The following is a 17,658-nucleotide window of genomic DNA, read 5'->3' on the forward strand; positions in this document are numbered from 1 at the left end:
AACAAGAACTTCAACAAATTATAAGTTTAATTATCTGTAGAGAATCAAACAAGCAAAAAATTTGAGTGGAAGTTTTAAATAAAGCCAATTAATACCAAAAAATGTCTGTGAATTTATGACATTAATAAATCATCTGAGTGAGCCTAAGTAACTTAATATATTTGTTCAAAATAGTTTCAGCATGTTGAAAACACAAAACATTACATAGATAATAATTACTGAAAATAAATGATGGACATTTTGGAAAACATGCAGGCATACGTGTGGTTACTGCTTTGTCATTTGAAACTTTATAGCAAACAAACACTGAGCAAATTTAAATTAAAACGTTCATAATAAATAAATGTTGAATCGTTTTGAGCATGTAATGTTATACATAAATGATGATTAGAATATATATATATATATATATATATATATATATATATATATATATATATATATATATATATATATATATATTTAAATATCTTTAGTTAGGCAAATATACATAAGATTAAACAAACAATCAATCAAACAATCAACCAAACGATGAAAAGAACAGACAAATAAATAAAAGAATACACGAACAAGCACAGACGCACACGCACAAATGTTGCATATGTTATAAAAGATCCACACATGGTACTTGCGTAATAAATGTCCCGTCGGACTCACCCAAAACGCTCCAGTACCAGGTACACACGCGACCAACCCACACAACCATAATGAAAAAAAAGAAACATCAAATATGATTGCAATTATCCCACGTGCTATTCTCTTCGCAGAAACCCATCAGGTATGATAGTGCGCCAATCACAACCTTAAGCTGCATTCCGAAGATGAAGCTAAACTTTGGGAGTTCATCCGTTTCAAGGAAAATCTTATAGCGGATCAAGATGATAACGGAGGAGATGAATGCCGTTGCGAAAATGATCAAAAGTATTACGACAGTGACGAAATAGATTAGGTAGAGACGGTTGTGTGGTAGGAAAGCAATGATGAAGGCCACCAGTGATGCCTCGAACATTATGTAGATTGGGTATGGCTGCGGGTAGATCATTGCACTCACGCAGTAAGAAATGATGACGACGTTCACTACCATGATTACTTTGAATGTATGCATGTCCATTCTTTCTGGTAGAGGATGATTCGCGATTGAGCGGATTTTCCAGGATTTAGATTCTGTCGTTGTTGTTATTCACCAAACTCCACTGACGCGTTTTAAATATTCAAATCAATTTGGTTTTCGTGCGAGCGTCAAATGTCAGATCAGTTAATTGTTTGAGGGAAGATGTTTATCTGGGATTTTTTCAAGATTTCTTCGTTGTAACCATCGAGATTTATAATATCTGTAATTGGTAATTGTCAGTCGAATCCAGTATAAATTTTTTATGTTTTGAAATGTTCACAAATTTATCAACCAAAATTTTCGCAACAATTTTAAATTTTTTTTAATTTAAAACAAAGGTGACTAACGCATCAGATCTAGTTCACGATAATAAACTTCGGTTATTCATCAATTTAAAAAAAAAACAACAATCTATTTGTATTAATTAGTTTATAATTCTAGGTAAAAAATACTAAAATAACCTTTTGATACATTTTATCTGGATACAAAATTTCAAACAATCCTTTGGAATGTCGAAACAAAACAAAGACACGAGTTTTATTTACAAACTGTAACTTTCATTTTTTAATTTCGTTTACAGTTTTCGTTGATTCGGGTTTTGTGCGTGTGTGTGTGCGTGTGTATATATATGTGTATATGTGTGTGTGTCTGTGTGTATATATATGTGTGTGTTTACGTGTGTGTGTGTGTGTGTGTGTGTGTGTGTGTGTGTGTGTGTGTGTGTGTGTGTGTGTGTGTGTGTGTGTGTGTGTGTACTTGTTCTTTGTTCTGTAGTGTATTGAGTGACTAATGCTGCTAATTGTAGATGTAATATATTTAAAAATTCAATTTTTTTTCGGAACTTACTATATTAACTTTCTTTTACTAGAAACATGTTGTTATTAAATATTTATTTATATTATTATATTTATACATTCAAATTTTACAATTGGTGTTAAAAAGTGTGGTCTCAAATTATTTTGAATTCTCTCAGAAAATATTGAATTATGATGAAACGAAAAAATAAAATAAAATAATGTTTGCAAGGTTTGCTGGAGCGCAAACAGACATTCAATCTTGCATATCTACAAACAATTTCAAAGATATTTTAATGATGAAAAAAAACACAATAGTTGCTCTGATATCATTCAAAATTGAAAAATAATGGGAAATTAAAGTGTTTAAAATGTCAATTAATTACTCTCACTAAGAAATTTCACATAAAATTTCAAAACAGACGATTGAAAGACAAATCATTTTTTAAACGCTTGCACATGGTTAGTTGTTACTAAATGCACAGCATATAATTAGTTCGGTGAAAATTTAAATTTAAACATTTATAGTAGAAAAATGTTAAACTGTTTGGCGTAAGACATGTTCCAGATTCCTCTGTTATATTCAATATCATTAGTTGAACAAAAACGTTGAATAAATAGTAGACAATGAAACAAACAAACAAACAAATAAATGAATAAATACACATACACACACAAACACACACACACGCACATGCTCATACTTATGTATATATATATTTAAAAAAATGTATACATGCTAATTGCATTATAAATGTCACCCCATCACAAAAACGCAGCCCACTAGAAACAAACACCTCACCGAACCAACTATGAAAAAAAAAATAACATCAGACAATGGTGCAATTATCCCACGTGCTATTCTCTTGGCAGGCACCCATTAGATACATTATTAGACTGCATACAACATCAAACTGCTTCTCGAAGATCAAGCTGAACTTCGGGAGTTCGTCTGCCTCAAAGAAAATTTTATTGCGGATGAATACAACGGAAGAGAAGAAGAGCGCCGTTGCGAGAGTGGTCAACACTATCATAAGAGTGATGAAGGCGACTAAGTATAAATAGGTGTGAGGTAGGAAAGCAATGATGAATGTTATGAGGGATAAGTCGAATGTTACGTAGAACGGGTATGGCTGTGGGTAGATCATGGCACTTACACAGTACGAAATTATGATGACGTTGATTAAAATGATTACCTTAACGGTGTGATTATCCATTCGGTCTGTAGGATGATGATTCGCGATGAAGCGGATTTTTCAGAATTTAGATTCTGCTGTGGTTGACATTCACCGAACTCTAACAACAGGTTTTAAATCTAGAAATCAATTTAGTTTTTGTTTAAGAGTTAGAGGGCAGATCAGTTCATTGTTTTGGTGAAGATATTATTTGCCATCCGTTTGAGATTTTTCGTTATTACTCTCAAGACGGTGAAAGACAAATGTTTCAGGTTTATTTCTTCCGTAATTAGAATAGGTGCCAGTCGAATCATAAATTTTGCAGACAATTTCTGTTTAAAATAATTATTTTTTAAAGAATAATGTAAATTCGTTATGATTAGAATGTTAATAAACCAAACTTTTTCAACTATTTTCAACCTCTTAATTCAATAAAATGTGACTAACTAATGTTACAGTAGAGCTACGTGATGGATTATCAAATTCAATACTAGTTCACTTTGATAGTATACAAACATCAGCTATCTATAAATTTTTTTTTGAAAAAAGCAGTCTATTTATTTTGATTAGATTAAACTTTGAAGCAAAAATTGTCTAAGTAGCTATTTGATAAAATTTTTATCCAAATGTAAACGTTTCAACAATCCTTTGGAATGTTAACGCACGTAGATACGAATATCTGCAAAATTTACAAACTGAAGTTTGCAGTTTTTAGATTACTTTCATGCTTTTGTTGTTTAAGGTTTTGTGTGTATGTGTGTTGTGTGTGTGTGTTATGTTTGCTTTTGTGCGTGTGTGTTGTGTGTTGTGTGTGTTGTGTGTGTGTGTGTAACAATAAAATATTTTGTTTTTTTTTTGTCTTGAAAGTTACGAAAGATGTTGTACGGAAAATGATTTTCATAAACTCGAACTCGAAATTGCATATTAACATAATTATTAATTTAATAATTTTCATTGCACCATATATGAAGGTATAGATTGATCATAAACAACGAAATTTAGACTAGAATGTATTTAAATATTAAATCAGATTTGTGTAGTTAGAAAAGTTGAATTTATTGAATTAAACTTTGACAAAATGAAAAAAACAAGAAAATTTTAAATTATTTGAATACTTAAGACTTGATAACAGAATTTACAAAATATTTTAAATGGAAATAACACTAATCCAACTTTTAAAGAATAACAGGTTTTGCAGTTTCAGAAACCCAGTGAAGTGTTGCAAGTCTATTTCGAGTGCTCATAAAATCGTACCAGTCAATCTCTTTATTTTACAAAGGTATTAATATTTAATTACAAGTTTTCATTGACAAAAAATAATTTTGAAAATTATAAGCCTATCATTAAAGAACTAATGAAGTTCACTCCCTATTATAAAAGATTAAATCTCTCTGATGAAATAAAATAAATTGTTCACATTCAAACAATTTAGATTGCATATTCAACAGGCAAAGGATTCGTAAAAATGTTATTAAATATTAATAGTGGAACAACTTAACCGCACTAATTGAAAACAGATATTTGTCAAAGTTAATTTATATAATTATTTATATATATATAAATTAGTTTGTGTTGAAAAATTATATTTGCTTATACAAATTATTCACGAGAAATTTAAATAAATTCATTAAATATTCATTAATTTAGGTATATTTCGTTGAAAATGTGAACAGTTCTGCAAATAAATTGATATCAGTGGTAAAGTATGCAAGATTTTACAAAAAATTATCAGAAAAATTTTCCATCCAAAGCTGCAAATCGAAAAAAAGTCTCGGAGCTATAGCTTTTAAGCTTCTGACCACTTCCACTTCCTATTTCACATACCCACTTTAAATCCGCCCCGATAATGTGTCTCGTACATGTCAATTAAGAATTCTATTACATCAAGAAATATCGACTCCAGCTCATCACAACTAGAACTAGGTTTGAGCCTTGTGCCATACGGTTTATTTGCCAAATAAAACGCAGTTTTAACAATACAAGCAAGCTGAATGTTAAGCATGAATACAGCTAGACACATGATTGTTCCTTTGAAACGCAGTGCTGAAAATAAGACAGCGTGGTGGACTCCCATAACTATGGCGTAGACGGCTGATGTGAGTTGGACCAACATGCCAATGCACATTAAGAATAACATCACAAAAATATATGCATCCATGAAACTTTCGCCAAATGAAATGTCATCCTCTGACGTTGTTGTCGCATCATTTTTTTGGTTTCTTTCAGACATATCAGATGCATCTGTTGAAGACTCTAGTGTTTGAGAGATTTGATAGAGTTCGGTTGGATTAGATGAAAACATTGGTAAGTTTGAGGGCATTGTTGTATCTGTTGGATTCTTTAGTTGTAGATTTTTTGGAAACCCTTGAGTACGGTTTTTTTGAGGTTTTCTACGCGGTGCCATGTCCTATGTTGAATGTTGATGTTAATGAAAATTGTTAGGATTGTAGTGCGAGTTGTGTAGTTGTGTGCTGCTTATTATAACGCGTATAAAACTTTCCTGGAAGCTGATTTAAAACTGGTGATGCAATGTTTTCTTCGCTTGACGTCGTTCGTTCAAATGTTACGAGAGTCAATCCTGCAGTTGGAAATTAAAAAAGAAATGTGAGACATTCAGAATACCGACAAAAATTTTTTTTAAAGTTACAAGGTTAGAGTTACTTTCTTTCAATTCAAAAATATTTATAGGAAAAATTAACACCAAATCAGAATCAACTTATTAGATGTTTTAAAGTAGTTTAACATTAGTTCCCGAACGTTTGATAATTGAATAAACAACTGGTTCTGCGCATAAAAAGAGTTGGCATGAATTATAAACTATCCTTCAGGCAGAAAAACGTAGCTTGCTGTTTTCATTAATAAAACAATGCCAGCATGTAACTTACAACAATCTGTTCTTTGTAATTAAAGAATTAAAATTTAGGAATACGTGAAATCATTGTGAAACATAAACAAAATTATTAGTAAAACTGATATGACTGGAAAAATTAAGACGTTTGGTTCTACCATTGCACTTACTGGTCTCAAATAACACGCACCCTGCACACACACACACACACACCGCACGCACGCACGCACGCACACACACGCACGCACACCATACCACATACACCAGTTTTGGGATATTATATTCTATATTATACACCAGTTTTGGGATATTATATTCCTGACAATGTTGTCTTATATACATGCTACTACGTACAGAGTACAGAGTGCATGAGCATTATCTTACAGATAAGGCTGAGCTATATTAAATATTAACAGATTATTGGATGAACATATTTTTAAAATTTTGGGTTTGTTTGGCTTTTGAAGTAATTAAACTTTTTACAAAATGTAGTTGATGCAAAATGAATTTAAGTAAATTTAATGATATAGATGGATTGATGACTTTTAATTATTTATTTAATTTTAATGACAAACTTTAAACAAATAGATAAAATGCTGTTTAGAAAATTTTTCAGTAAACTTGTATGTCGTAATGTTAAATATTTTGATATTAGACTGATAACAATTTTTATTGCATGTCTTGCTGCGATCGCCATTCTTCTCTGCATTCAATTTAATGAGAAGATACGTGAAGGTATATGGCCGTTTTCAAAAAGATGGTCGGTCCAACAGAATGAATTACACCGCACTCGCGTTGGTGATGTAATTGATGGAATCCACGAATTGAACTATAACCTCTCCAAATTAAGGATCCACATTCTGAAGACAGTTTACTTGCGCGGCGATGTTTTCGTCGGGAATGATAGTTTAGTAACATTGTCTGAAAGAGACGGGAGATTTTATGAAGATTTAAAAAATGTATCGGGTTCTTTCAATTTAGCCTTCTATGTGAATAACTCTAAAATTTTTAATAATTTGTCAGTAACAGAAGATGTGGAGCACGTTTTACCAGATTTGAACCAATGTTCAAGCACGATGTCCAGAATTTCGGCCCAGTGTCCAACAAACTTTTTGCTTCTCAACAAGTACTACCGACTAACGTCGACAAAGGAATTTTGCAACTGGATGGAGTCAGGCTCAATTAACTGGGATTACAGTTTTTATTACAATTTCACGTGCAACACTGATGTCCGGTTGGCCTCACAACCATCTAAAATTTTTATTAAATTTTATCCACAAAAGTTTAACATGAAAAATACAATAAAAATGATTCCAAATAATTTGACTTACTTATACAACGTTCCAGATGTTTTTTATCCTCTGCAAATTTACACCAACGCCATCATCAGCGATCAAAATAGCGTGTTCATCAATGGTTTTTACATTGAGCCAAACGACTGTTCACTTGGTCAAAGTGGGATGCCAACTATATCGGAACAGGAAAAACTGCCGCAGTTCGATGAAGTTTTTCTTATTTCTCAGTTCTGGGGGGAAGGGTTTTTCCACAAAATGATTGAGAACATACCCAGACTATCACTGTTTGTTAAATTTTTGCAAGAAAATCCAGAAATTAAAATATTATCTAAAGACTCAAGTGAAAAATTAATTGAAATCATGAATATATTTCATTTGAACCACTCTAGATTGGTAAGAAATTCAGTGAGAGCCAAAGTTGCCTACGTACCACGGTCTACAGCTTGTGGGTCAGCGAATATTCTAGAACTACAATATCTACACAGACAATACAGAACGTATATTTTAAAAAATCTTGTCAAATCCACATTCCAACCTAGAAACAAACTACTTTTGATAAAAAGAACTGGAAAAAGACGTTTTTTGTACCACGAGAACATAAAAAATAATTTAAAAAAAACAGCTCAAGGTATTGGTTTAGAGTTTTACGAATACGGTGATAATCCAGTACCTTGCCTCAATGAAACGATGTTGGTGTTTGGATCTGCCTCCATCATCGTAGCTCCACACGGAGCAGGCCTTTCAAACATCATTTTCTCCCAACCTGGTACTCTAATCATCGAAGGACTCTGTTACCTCACAAACGTCAACCTCTGCTACCAGCAGACCTCGCATATTTTGGGCATGCAGTGGCACGGCATTCCGTCAAAAGGCTGTGGAAGTTATTTGGACGTTGATGCTTCTCTGATTGACGACACGTTGAAAAGTTACTTGAATGTCATTCCAATCAGCGAATTAATAAGTTAGATTGATTGTGCAAAACGATTTTTAAATATTACTTTAATTAATAAATCACGAGATTTATACTTTAATCTTTTTAATTGTAAATTGCAAACTTTTGAAAAAATTGTTTGTTGCATGTAAAGTTCTAAAAATATATCTGTCGGTTAGTACATACTTTGGATATGACGAAACAATTGTTCTTGGTACTCAACAAAGATAATAAAAATATATGGAGAGAGAATGCTATGATAAAGTGCATTAGACTCATCTGACAGCCGTGCACTTATCTTCAGTATCAACAAGCAATGTATATTACAGAGCCTAAACCTACCCGACGTACAACTTTATTGACAGGTGTTTGAGTGTTTTAAAAACGTATAATTGTACCACATTGTACCACAAATTGAAATTTATTCCCAGTTTTAAAATGTTAATTACCTATGGTAACAAGTTGTTTTATTGTGGATTCAATGTGTGTGCGTTAATAATACGTGTACTCGTTTCCGTTGTTTGTAAGATATCTTGATATTGTTTTGTGCTAGAAGACGGGGTAACAAACAATCGGTGTGGAATGGTCCGGTGAAATTACAGTTGAAAGGTTTTATAAGTTTCAAGAAAATTGATTTAAAAAAATTTTCGTAACATGACGAGTTTTCAAAAACCATGATCATAAAAATTTCAAGGTTTTTTTGGCATTTAAATTTGAAATCTAGTCTAGATTAAGTAAATGTGACTCTACGGGCTCTTCATTTGCTACGTGTACATGTACGTGTAAAAATTTTATTTTCGTTCATTTTTTAAATAATATTTTTCTAGTAGTTTTTTAATTATGCATTAAATAGTTTACACCAGTGCAAATCGATACATTGAAACGATTGATGATGGACTAGGCGAATAGAAATGTGATTTGTGTTACAAATTGGAATTCTGCGTGTCCGTTTACGTATATATCGTGATTTTTTTTTAAGAAAATTATTATCATAATTGCCTTTATTAATATGCGTGAATAATTTCACTATTAAAAATAGGGTAGCATTAATATTTACAGCTGATTTAAAAATTTTCTATTAAATTATAGATTTTCTAAAATTTAATAATTTTATTTTAGCATTTTTCATCCAAGTTCACAAAATATTTGCATATATTAGAGGTGGCAGTGTTATAATTTGGCTAATAAATAAATAAACGATTATGTAAATTGCATATAGCTACAATTACTAACATATATGGTGATATATTCTACAAGTAAACTGTTAAATAAAAACTAACAGAGCTAAAACATTCCTACGAAAAGTGTTGATTTGATATATATTCAACATTCGCCACGAAACCAGCTGTGTTATTCTATTGTGTAAAATCGATGATGCAACGTCAATGACGTTCACTATTTGGCATAATGCAGTGCGTGTAAAAATAGTAAAATATAATTTAATGGAAGGTTATTATTGGCCGAAAATTTGTTAAATTTACTGGAGTGTCAGTTATGTTGATGAATAAATTTTATTTTAAGCGTCATGTCAAGAAAATTTTGATTTATTTATCTTCAACATTTTTTAATGTGAGTAATTAATTAAATTATTTCTAAGAAAAAAGCTGGAGAAAACATTTTCAGGCATTGAGGTGTTTTTAAATGGATAAGTATCTATTTTTTTATTCGCAAGATGACAGTAAGTTTTCAGTTTTTTCAACGATCGTTGTTTATGCCGTGAGAAAGTTAGTTTTGGCTATTCCGATGTTCAACGGCTGGCTGGCTACTTTACATTTCTGTTTTCACGACAAGTAAAATCTATACAAATGTTTGATATAGGAAAAATAAATTGATGTCACAAGTGCAAAAATTGAAATATATCGCAAATTTTGTTTAAACTTTGAATATCAAATCAGCCCACTTTTTTACAAAACAGTTTCTAAAAATGTTTTTGATTAAATTGTAAACTAGAATCTCTATACAAAGTTTCAAATTCATATGACAAACGATAAAATTAATAAATGATATTCGTTAAACAACCAGACATTTTTTATCTAATTTTATTAATTGCACGTTTTGCATGACAGATTTGTGATAACAACCAGTGAAATAAATAATAATAAACGATTGAAGAAAATGTCACATAATTCATCGTTAACCTCTCATCACCACCAAAGTTATCGTTAATCGCTACTAAAAAATACAACATCATTCATCATCAATAACATTTTCACTTAAAGACAAAATTACTATAAACATCAAAAACACCACCGTCAGCTATTTAACATCGCTACAGACAAACTCAACTCTTCAAAACTAACATCACCGAAACTGCGAAATTTCTCACATCACTTCATTTCACAAATATTGACCGATCATCTCATTTCGACCCAACAATATATACAACAGAGCAACAAACTTGTTATCTTTTACATTATATATAAAAATGATTGATGCAAGAAACGTGGCAATTATGTACATTGTCATAATTTTTACATATATACCACTAAGTTCCCTTACCAGAAGAAAAGAACCAATGAACAGAGTGTGAAATGTGTTGAATATAGACAGCCAGAAATTTGTTGCGTAGTAGGCTCTGTGAACGGCCATGCCGAAAATCAAAACATAAGCAAGTTGGCGAGAGAAAGCCAAAGTTTCTGGATCTTTCCCATAAATCATCCTTTCAAACCTTTTCTTAAAGAAGTAGGAGGTGATGACGCAACCGAAGACGACTTGCAACTCTAAAATGATACCATAGTCGGTTAGGACGTACACAACCAGAGCTATTGATAGTAGGCACAATATGACACTACGCTGCAAGACGTTATTACGAACGTAACGACAAACAGATCTGAAGAGACTGCAGTTTGTCTCATGTCTTAGATTTGGATTCCTCATGTCCTATAACAACGTCGGTGCTAAAAGTATTTATCAGAAAAATAACCGTAGCGTAAGCAATAATGTTCACAAAATCGGATTTTGTCGTAGTTGTTTTTAATTGACAGTTTGCAGAGTTGTATGAACTAGTTGACGTGTTGTTCTGCTGGCTGTTTGTTGGCTGTTGTTTCGCGGATGAATGTGGGGTTGAAATTTTCAGAGATTTTGATATCTACCGAGGCTCCGTTCGTCGTGCATGCAGGCTGCTACGTTGTACCGACTGCTTCTGCAAAAGAGTAATCCATCGTTTACTTGTAGTCAAGTTTTCAATTGTCTAACTAGCATTTGAGAATGTGTTAACAAAAAGTGATTCATAAAATTATCAAATTGCTCTGAAACAAGAATACAAAATAAAACATGAATTCTTTTAATTATTTTTATAAAAAAAAACCTTACCTCTCTGCTTCACAACAATCGCAATTGCTAAATTTAAATAGCTTCACAACTCTAATTCAAAGGTTTTGTTTATTTCAAAAGATTATAAACGTGATTGATATCAGAACTATCCTATAGAATCAAAACTGAATATGACTGACTCTACTGCTGTATACAACCTTAGTGTATATACAAATATTAGTTATGTGAATATCATTTTGAATGCATAGTACATATCAGTATCACTAGAGTCTTTAAGAACTACTGGAGACTTGAGTCAGATGACGTGGTTTAATCACTTTTTTGACTTATGTATAGGAGCTTCAATTTAGAGGCAGTTTAAATTTGGAGGACACTTTTGTCATCACTATTCAAAGATCTGTGTATAACTCATTTAAATATGCTAATTATTCTTTAATACATTCTATAATAAATCATAACATTTTGTTTATTTAATAAAGCTTTTTTTGTTTTAATTTGGTTTTTTAATTAATTTAAATGCAAGGAAACTATTGTTATCTTTACTTAAATAAGAAAATATCTATTATCAATGTTATTTTGAAATTTTGTATAGGAGTGCAAGCCACAGCAAGTAAATAATTGATTCTCTGGTTTCTCCCACACTAATTTGTTAATATTTGTGTGAAAAACTTCATAAAAGTTTTATAAAACAAGACAAACCTTTTAATTTTTTTTTTCAAAATTTTCATTAACTCAAAAAAAAGAACACATCAAGTGCATGGATATTATTACAACAATGTTAAAATGCCAAAAAAAACATTTTACTACACGTAGTGATAGCATGGCAAAAAATGTTACGGAATTATCTCAACAAAGATGTTTTTATAAATGTTGAAATAACATTAGACTAATTTATTAGTAACCACAATTTATTTATTATATTATTTGTCAAAAATTACTTTTTTTTATAAATTTGTTTTTATCTTCCAACAATTGAACTCTAAAAATATTTTTTCAATATTTAATTAATAAAATGATTGTAAAATTTATGAGAATTGATATATTAGCATATCTATATAAAAATGTATGTGGAGCGGTTTATGATTCTTCACTGATATTAATATATACGCAGATTATGATCAAACCACGAGCAACCGAACAACATTTTTTGAAAATTTAAAAATATTTCCAGCACATACATCCGGCTCAAATAAGTTTACAGGAAAAACATAGGTACATTAATGGAATACAAAAAGTTGAAAAAAGGAATGTCAATTGTGCCATGTGGCCATCATTTCATTACCACAGTCGTGTTACTATCAAAAACATTACATATAATTATCATTTTTATCATTATACTCTGAAGATGAATCCAATTATCAGATAAAGATACTATATCAAATAACTCTCAAAGTTTATCTTTAAAAAATTTTAGCTAGACACTAAACTGCATACATGCAACCACGCACACTCACACATACAATCCTACACACACACACACAATAACACATACAATCCTACACATACAATCCTACACACATACATACAATCCTACACACAAACACACATACAATCCTACACACACACTTACAATCATACACATACAATCATACACGCAGTTACAATTATATTCACACATAAATACGTACATGCACAGACAGACAAACAAACATATACCTACACCTACATAGTTGAGTTTATTTTTTATCGCTATCTAACCAGTCAACCGGCCAGCCAGTCTCCTGGTCCACTCGCATGTTCTTTATACTATTTTATGTGCCTTCGTTTTTAGCCAGCGATTTTATCTTAAATAAATTTAAAAAGTTTTAGTAAAAAGCTTTATAAAAAAAGGTAGTGTTATTTTAATTTTATTCACTTCATTCAAGTTTTGGTATAAAATCATGCAATATATATTATCATAAAATGGAATTTCAGTATAAAAATTGAACTATAGTATCTGACTTTAACGTTAACCGAATAGCGCCTAGTTTTTGTATAGCTGTTTGGAGCACATACATAATCATCATTTATTGACTGTCTTGAGGCTCACCCACTAAAATTATAACCAATGTGTGATGTCAAACATGCGACTACTGTTAATGCTTCCACAACATTCTATAATAATAACCATAATGAGATCAGACACTGAATTTAACTAAATATAAACATACGCAGATAAAAATAGAGAGAGAGAGAGAGAGAGAGAGAGAGAGAGAGAGAGAAAGAAAGAGAATAAAAGTATGAGAAAGAGAGAGAGAGAGAAACAGAAAGTCAGAGTTGAGAGGACTTACAATTATTATTAGAGAATTATCTACTTGAATCGTTAATTTTCATTGAATCCATTGAATCCATATCATAAACTGAACTATTAAGAAGAAAAACTAAACAAACACGTAAAAACTATTAAAGCAGATTGAAATTTATGTGTTGAAGGAATGTATAGGGATGAAAAATTTCAACCAAACAACAATATCGTTAATCTCAATTAAAATGTTTCAAGTATGCATATTTGGATTTTAAAATTCAGTACTTAATGAACCCTATATAACAAAAATTCATACATTTACTTATTCATTATTACAATTTTTCCTCAAAATCTTCAATACATTTTTTGTTTTTATTGTTAGTGTTATAATTATTAATGTTATAATTGACATTAGTAAATTAAACGTCATATATAACTATATTAATGAGTTATAAACAAACAGACTATAACACCATCAGCGTACAGAACCAATACTATGTGTAAACTAACATTTGATCAGGGGTCTGTTTATAACGTTGTGATGTTGATACTTTTGTTAAAACGCACTTAGTCGATTGCATTATTGTATGAAAAAAAATTTAAATTTATAAAATTTTATATATCTTATATATTAAATTTTATATATTAATATAATACACACAAAAACACACGCACACACACACACGCACAAATATATATATATATATATATATATATATATACATACATAATAAAAAGATTATATATAAATGATTTAGTAAAGTTTAGAATGTGAAAACAGAAAAACTAGATTAAACATTCTTGCAAAATTGAAAATTTTGTATAAAATTGAAAATGTTGAAAAAACTGTGAGAAAAATTATTCCTTGTGGATTGGATGTTGTTTCCAGTAGCTGTGATGAGATATACTATCATTGCAGGGAGTGATATCATTCGTTATATCAGCACTTTGGGCTTGACTTCTGTTCAATAAAAATGGATTTAAAAAATAAATCAATAAATTTATAAATTCTTTCATATATTTATTATTCTTTAAAATTAATTTTTAACAAACATCCTCAAACATGTCGTTCAAACTTATGTTGATAGGAACAAATCAAGCAACAAATAAACAACAACAAAATAATGTACAACAATATAAACATCACAAACACTGTATACAACAAACCAGAGTGACATAAACAACAACAACACAACATACATCAAAAAAAACAACCAGTCAATCTTCTACCAAACAAACATCAAACTGGGGAATGATAACAACAACAACACCATCAAGAAAACAACAAAGGGCAACTAGCCAATCTTTCAATCGAACATCAATATTGAAAATGACTACAGATCAACAACAACGACCACACAATAACATCAACAACAACACAACAGCAACGGTCCCACAACAACATCAACAACACAACAACAACACAACATCAACATAAACGACACAGCAACAACAACAACAACAACACAACAGCATATACATACAAAAACCACAACAGTCAATCAACCAATCTTTCAATCAATCAATCATAAACACTAAAAATGACAACAAATCAATAACAACAACACAACAACAACTCAACATCAACAAAAACAACAACAAATCAACAACGACAAAGTAACATCAACACGACATCAACAAAAACAATAGCAGCAACAACAACACAACAACAACCAATCTTCCAATCAAACATGGACGTAACAACAACACAACAACAACATCAACAAAAACAACAACAAATCAACAACGACAAAGTAGCAACAGCACAACATCAACAAAAACAACAGCAACAACAACAACACAACAACAACCAATCTTCCAATCAAACATGGACGTAACAACAACACAACATCAACAAAAACAAAAACAACAGCAACAACAACAACAACCAATCTTCCAATCAAACATGGACGTTGATAATGACTACAAATTACTGTACATTTAATAGTGGGCTGTTTTCCTTAGCTGCTGCTGTCATGGCAGCCATTGTAAATAGCGCCGGGTTATTTCCGTTCTCAACAAATGATTTATTCTCCTTTACCGATAAATTATCTTTGATCGATAGTGAGGGTAGTACATTGTTGCTTTCCGTGCTGCTGTGGCTGTCGTTGTTATTGTTGTTGATGTTTCTGTTGTTGTTGTTGTTGGTGGTGATGTTGTTGATGCTGTTGATGTTTTTGTTGTTGTTGTTGATGATGTTGTTGTTATAGTTGCTAAAATCGCTGTTGTCTTTTGGGTGGTAGAAATCGTTCAAGTTTACGTTCCTGCTTTTGCAATTGAGACTGTTGTTATTGATGTCGTTGGAGAAATTTTTGTTTCCGATTTGATGATGTTTTGATTGAATATCCTCACAGAACTGCTTGCTGGTGTCAGTCAGGTTATTACTGTTTGTTCTCCAATGTCTTTTGTCATTCAGTCGCGAAATGATTTTTGGCTCATCGTTATAATTTTTCTGTGTGAAATTGTTGTTGTTTTGCTCAGTGTGAGAGCCAGGCTGATGTGGGTGTACGCTTTTGTGGGAGGTATCTCCAACAAGCAAATTGTTGTCGTTCATAATGACGAGTGTTTCCTTGGCAGTGTGGTTTTTGTTGTTTGGAGTCGTGATGAGGTTGGTCAAACTTTTTAGGCTGCAGCTGTCGTTTGACGTCGCGTATCTGTTTGGTGTCGAGACAGTCTCGCTGTCACTTTGATACTCCAGAAATTGAAATTTGTTGTTCGAGTCGAGTTGTAGTTGTTGCCGGAGATGTTGCGAGACGTCATGATGATCGTCCTGTTGCAACTTCTTTGTGAATTGAAACTGCTGACGCCGTTGCTGTGCTGTGTTTTGAAAGAAGTTTAATTTTTGCTGCTGTTTCTGTTCGTGTTGCTGTTGGAGCATCTTCTCAACTTCTAAATGTTGTTGACTGAGTGAAAGTTGTTGTTGTTGATGTTGTTGTTGCTGTTGTTGATGTTGTTGTTGTTGATGTTGTTGTTGGTTGTTGCTGTTGGTTTCAGAATGTTGTTGTGGCTTGTTTGGTTGCAAGAGTTGTTCCAGTTCAGACGACCAATTGATAAATGATGTTTCGGTTGTCTTGCCTTCTTCGTGTTCTATGGAAATTCTGAAATTTTTAACGATGTTTGTAAGCTGTTTTAGCATCTTTTATATTGAAATAGTGAAATAATGAAATTTACTGAAAAAAAATAGATAAAAATGTAAGATTTTCAAAGTTAAATGAAATATTTTACAGGGAAAAAATCATTTTGGAAATTATTTTGAAAATATTTTTTGTACTATTTTTAAAATTTGAAGATTATTATTAATAAAATAATAATTAAAAATATGTTATTTAATTATTCAAAATAAAATATTAACTATTTATTTATAATACAAATAAAAAAAATTGTCACTTTTGTAATAAACCAAAGCATCATTAAAAATTTGCAGCTTGGTTGGGAAAATGTTATTTATTAGCAGTGAAATACGCATATAAACTAATGATATTGGAATCCTCGCATATATATAAGCTTCAAAATTTGATTTCATTAATATATTCATTAATAGTCAATTAATCAAATAATTAATTAATCATATAATTACAGCAATGATATACCCTTTATAATAACTCCATCACCAACGTAACATCAGTCACAACAACAACAACAAAAACAACAACAACAACATCAACAACAACATCAACTAAAACTCAAAATATGGTAACTTGCAAATAACCATTCATGTATTAATTTAAGCTCCAAATTGAAATTTAACGCAACTTCATCCATGTCCCCACCACAACAATGTCCCGTCAACATAGTTAAACGTTTTAACAGATCTGCTAACATTAGGCAAATCATTAATGAAAATAACAAATAGCAAGGAGCCCAGCATTTAACAACAACATACAGAGACCGAAACGACTTATACAAGACGAAAATGTTATCAATACAGTCAAAAACGCCATCAGTAACATCAATAATAAAAATAATTGAACGCCAGAGGTTGCACGCGGGAATGCAATCGACATGCT

At 31.2% G+C, this 17,658-nt stretch overlaps 4 protein-coding genes across 4 annotated transcripts; all 4 read right to left on the bottom strand.

Moving 5' to 3' along the window:
- Positions 1-287: 287 nt before the first annotated feature.
- HELRODRAFT_192243 (hypothetical protein) lies at positions 288-1,515 on the bottom strand. Its single transcript, XM_009022124.1, has 2 exons — positions 449-1,515; positions 288-392 (listed from the first exon to the last, which is right to left on the bottom strand). The coding sequence occupies exon 1, from the start codon at positions 1,109-1,111 to the stop codon at positions 725-727; it is 387 nt and encodes a 128-aa protein (XP_009020372.1). The 5' UTR covers positions 1,112-1,515; the 3' UTR covers positions 288-392; positions 449-724.
- A 1,220-nt stretch (positions 1,516-2,735) lies between these two features.
- On the bottom strand, positions 2,736-3,122 carry HELRODRAFT_174694 (hypothetical protein; the record flags this gene model as incomplete). The annotated part of the gene is made up of 1 exon (XM_009022125.1): positions 2,736-3,122. One exon carries the CDS (start codon positions 3,120-3,122, stop codon positions 2,736-2,738), a length of 387 nt encoding a protein of 128 aa, XP_009020373.1.
- Positions 3,123-4,255: 1,133 nt separating this feature from the next.
- Positions 4,256-5,809, bottom strand: HELRODRAFT_192244 (hypothetical protein; the record flags this gene model as incomplete). Its single annotated transcript, XM_009022126.1, has 3 exons — positions 5,547-5,809; positions 4,905-5,521; positions 4,256-4,344 (listed from the first exon to the last, which is right to left on the bottom strand). The coding sequence occupies exons 2-3, from the start codon at positions 5,482-5,484 to the stop codon at positions 4,256-4,258; spliced, it is 669 nt and encodes a 222-aa protein (XP_009020374.1). The 5' UTR covers positions 5,485-5,521; positions 5,547-5,809.
- A 4,054-nt stretch (positions 5,810-9,863) lies between these two features.
- HELRODRAFT_174697 (hypothetical protein) lies at positions 9,864-11,315 on the bottom strand (the record flags this gene model as incomplete). The annotated part of the gene is made up of 4 exons (XM_009022127.1): positions 9,864-9,929; positions 10,654-10,947; positions 11,078-11,191; positions 11,292-11,315. 4 exons carry the CDS (start codon positions 11,313-11,315, stop codon positions 9,864-9,866), a joined length of 498 nt encoding a protein of 165 aa, XP_009020375.1.
- Between the last annotated feature and the right edge of the window lie 6,343 nt (positions 11,316-17,658).

The sequence above is a fragment of the Helobdella robusta genome (genome assembly GCF_000326865.2).
Source record: "Helobdella robusta unplaced genomic scaffold HELROscaffold_30, whole genome shotgun sequence".
NCBI classification, from domain to species: domain Eukaryota; kingdom Metazoa; phylum Annelida; class Clitellata; order Rhynchobdellida; family Glossiphoniidae; genus Helobdella; species Helobdella robusta.

What these genes read in the sequence shown, in the direction of transcription:
- HELRODRAFT_192243 (XM_009022124.1), bottom strand. Translation starts at nt 1,111, where the DNA reads ATGGACATGCATACATTCAAAGTAATCATGGTAGTGAACGTCGTCATC.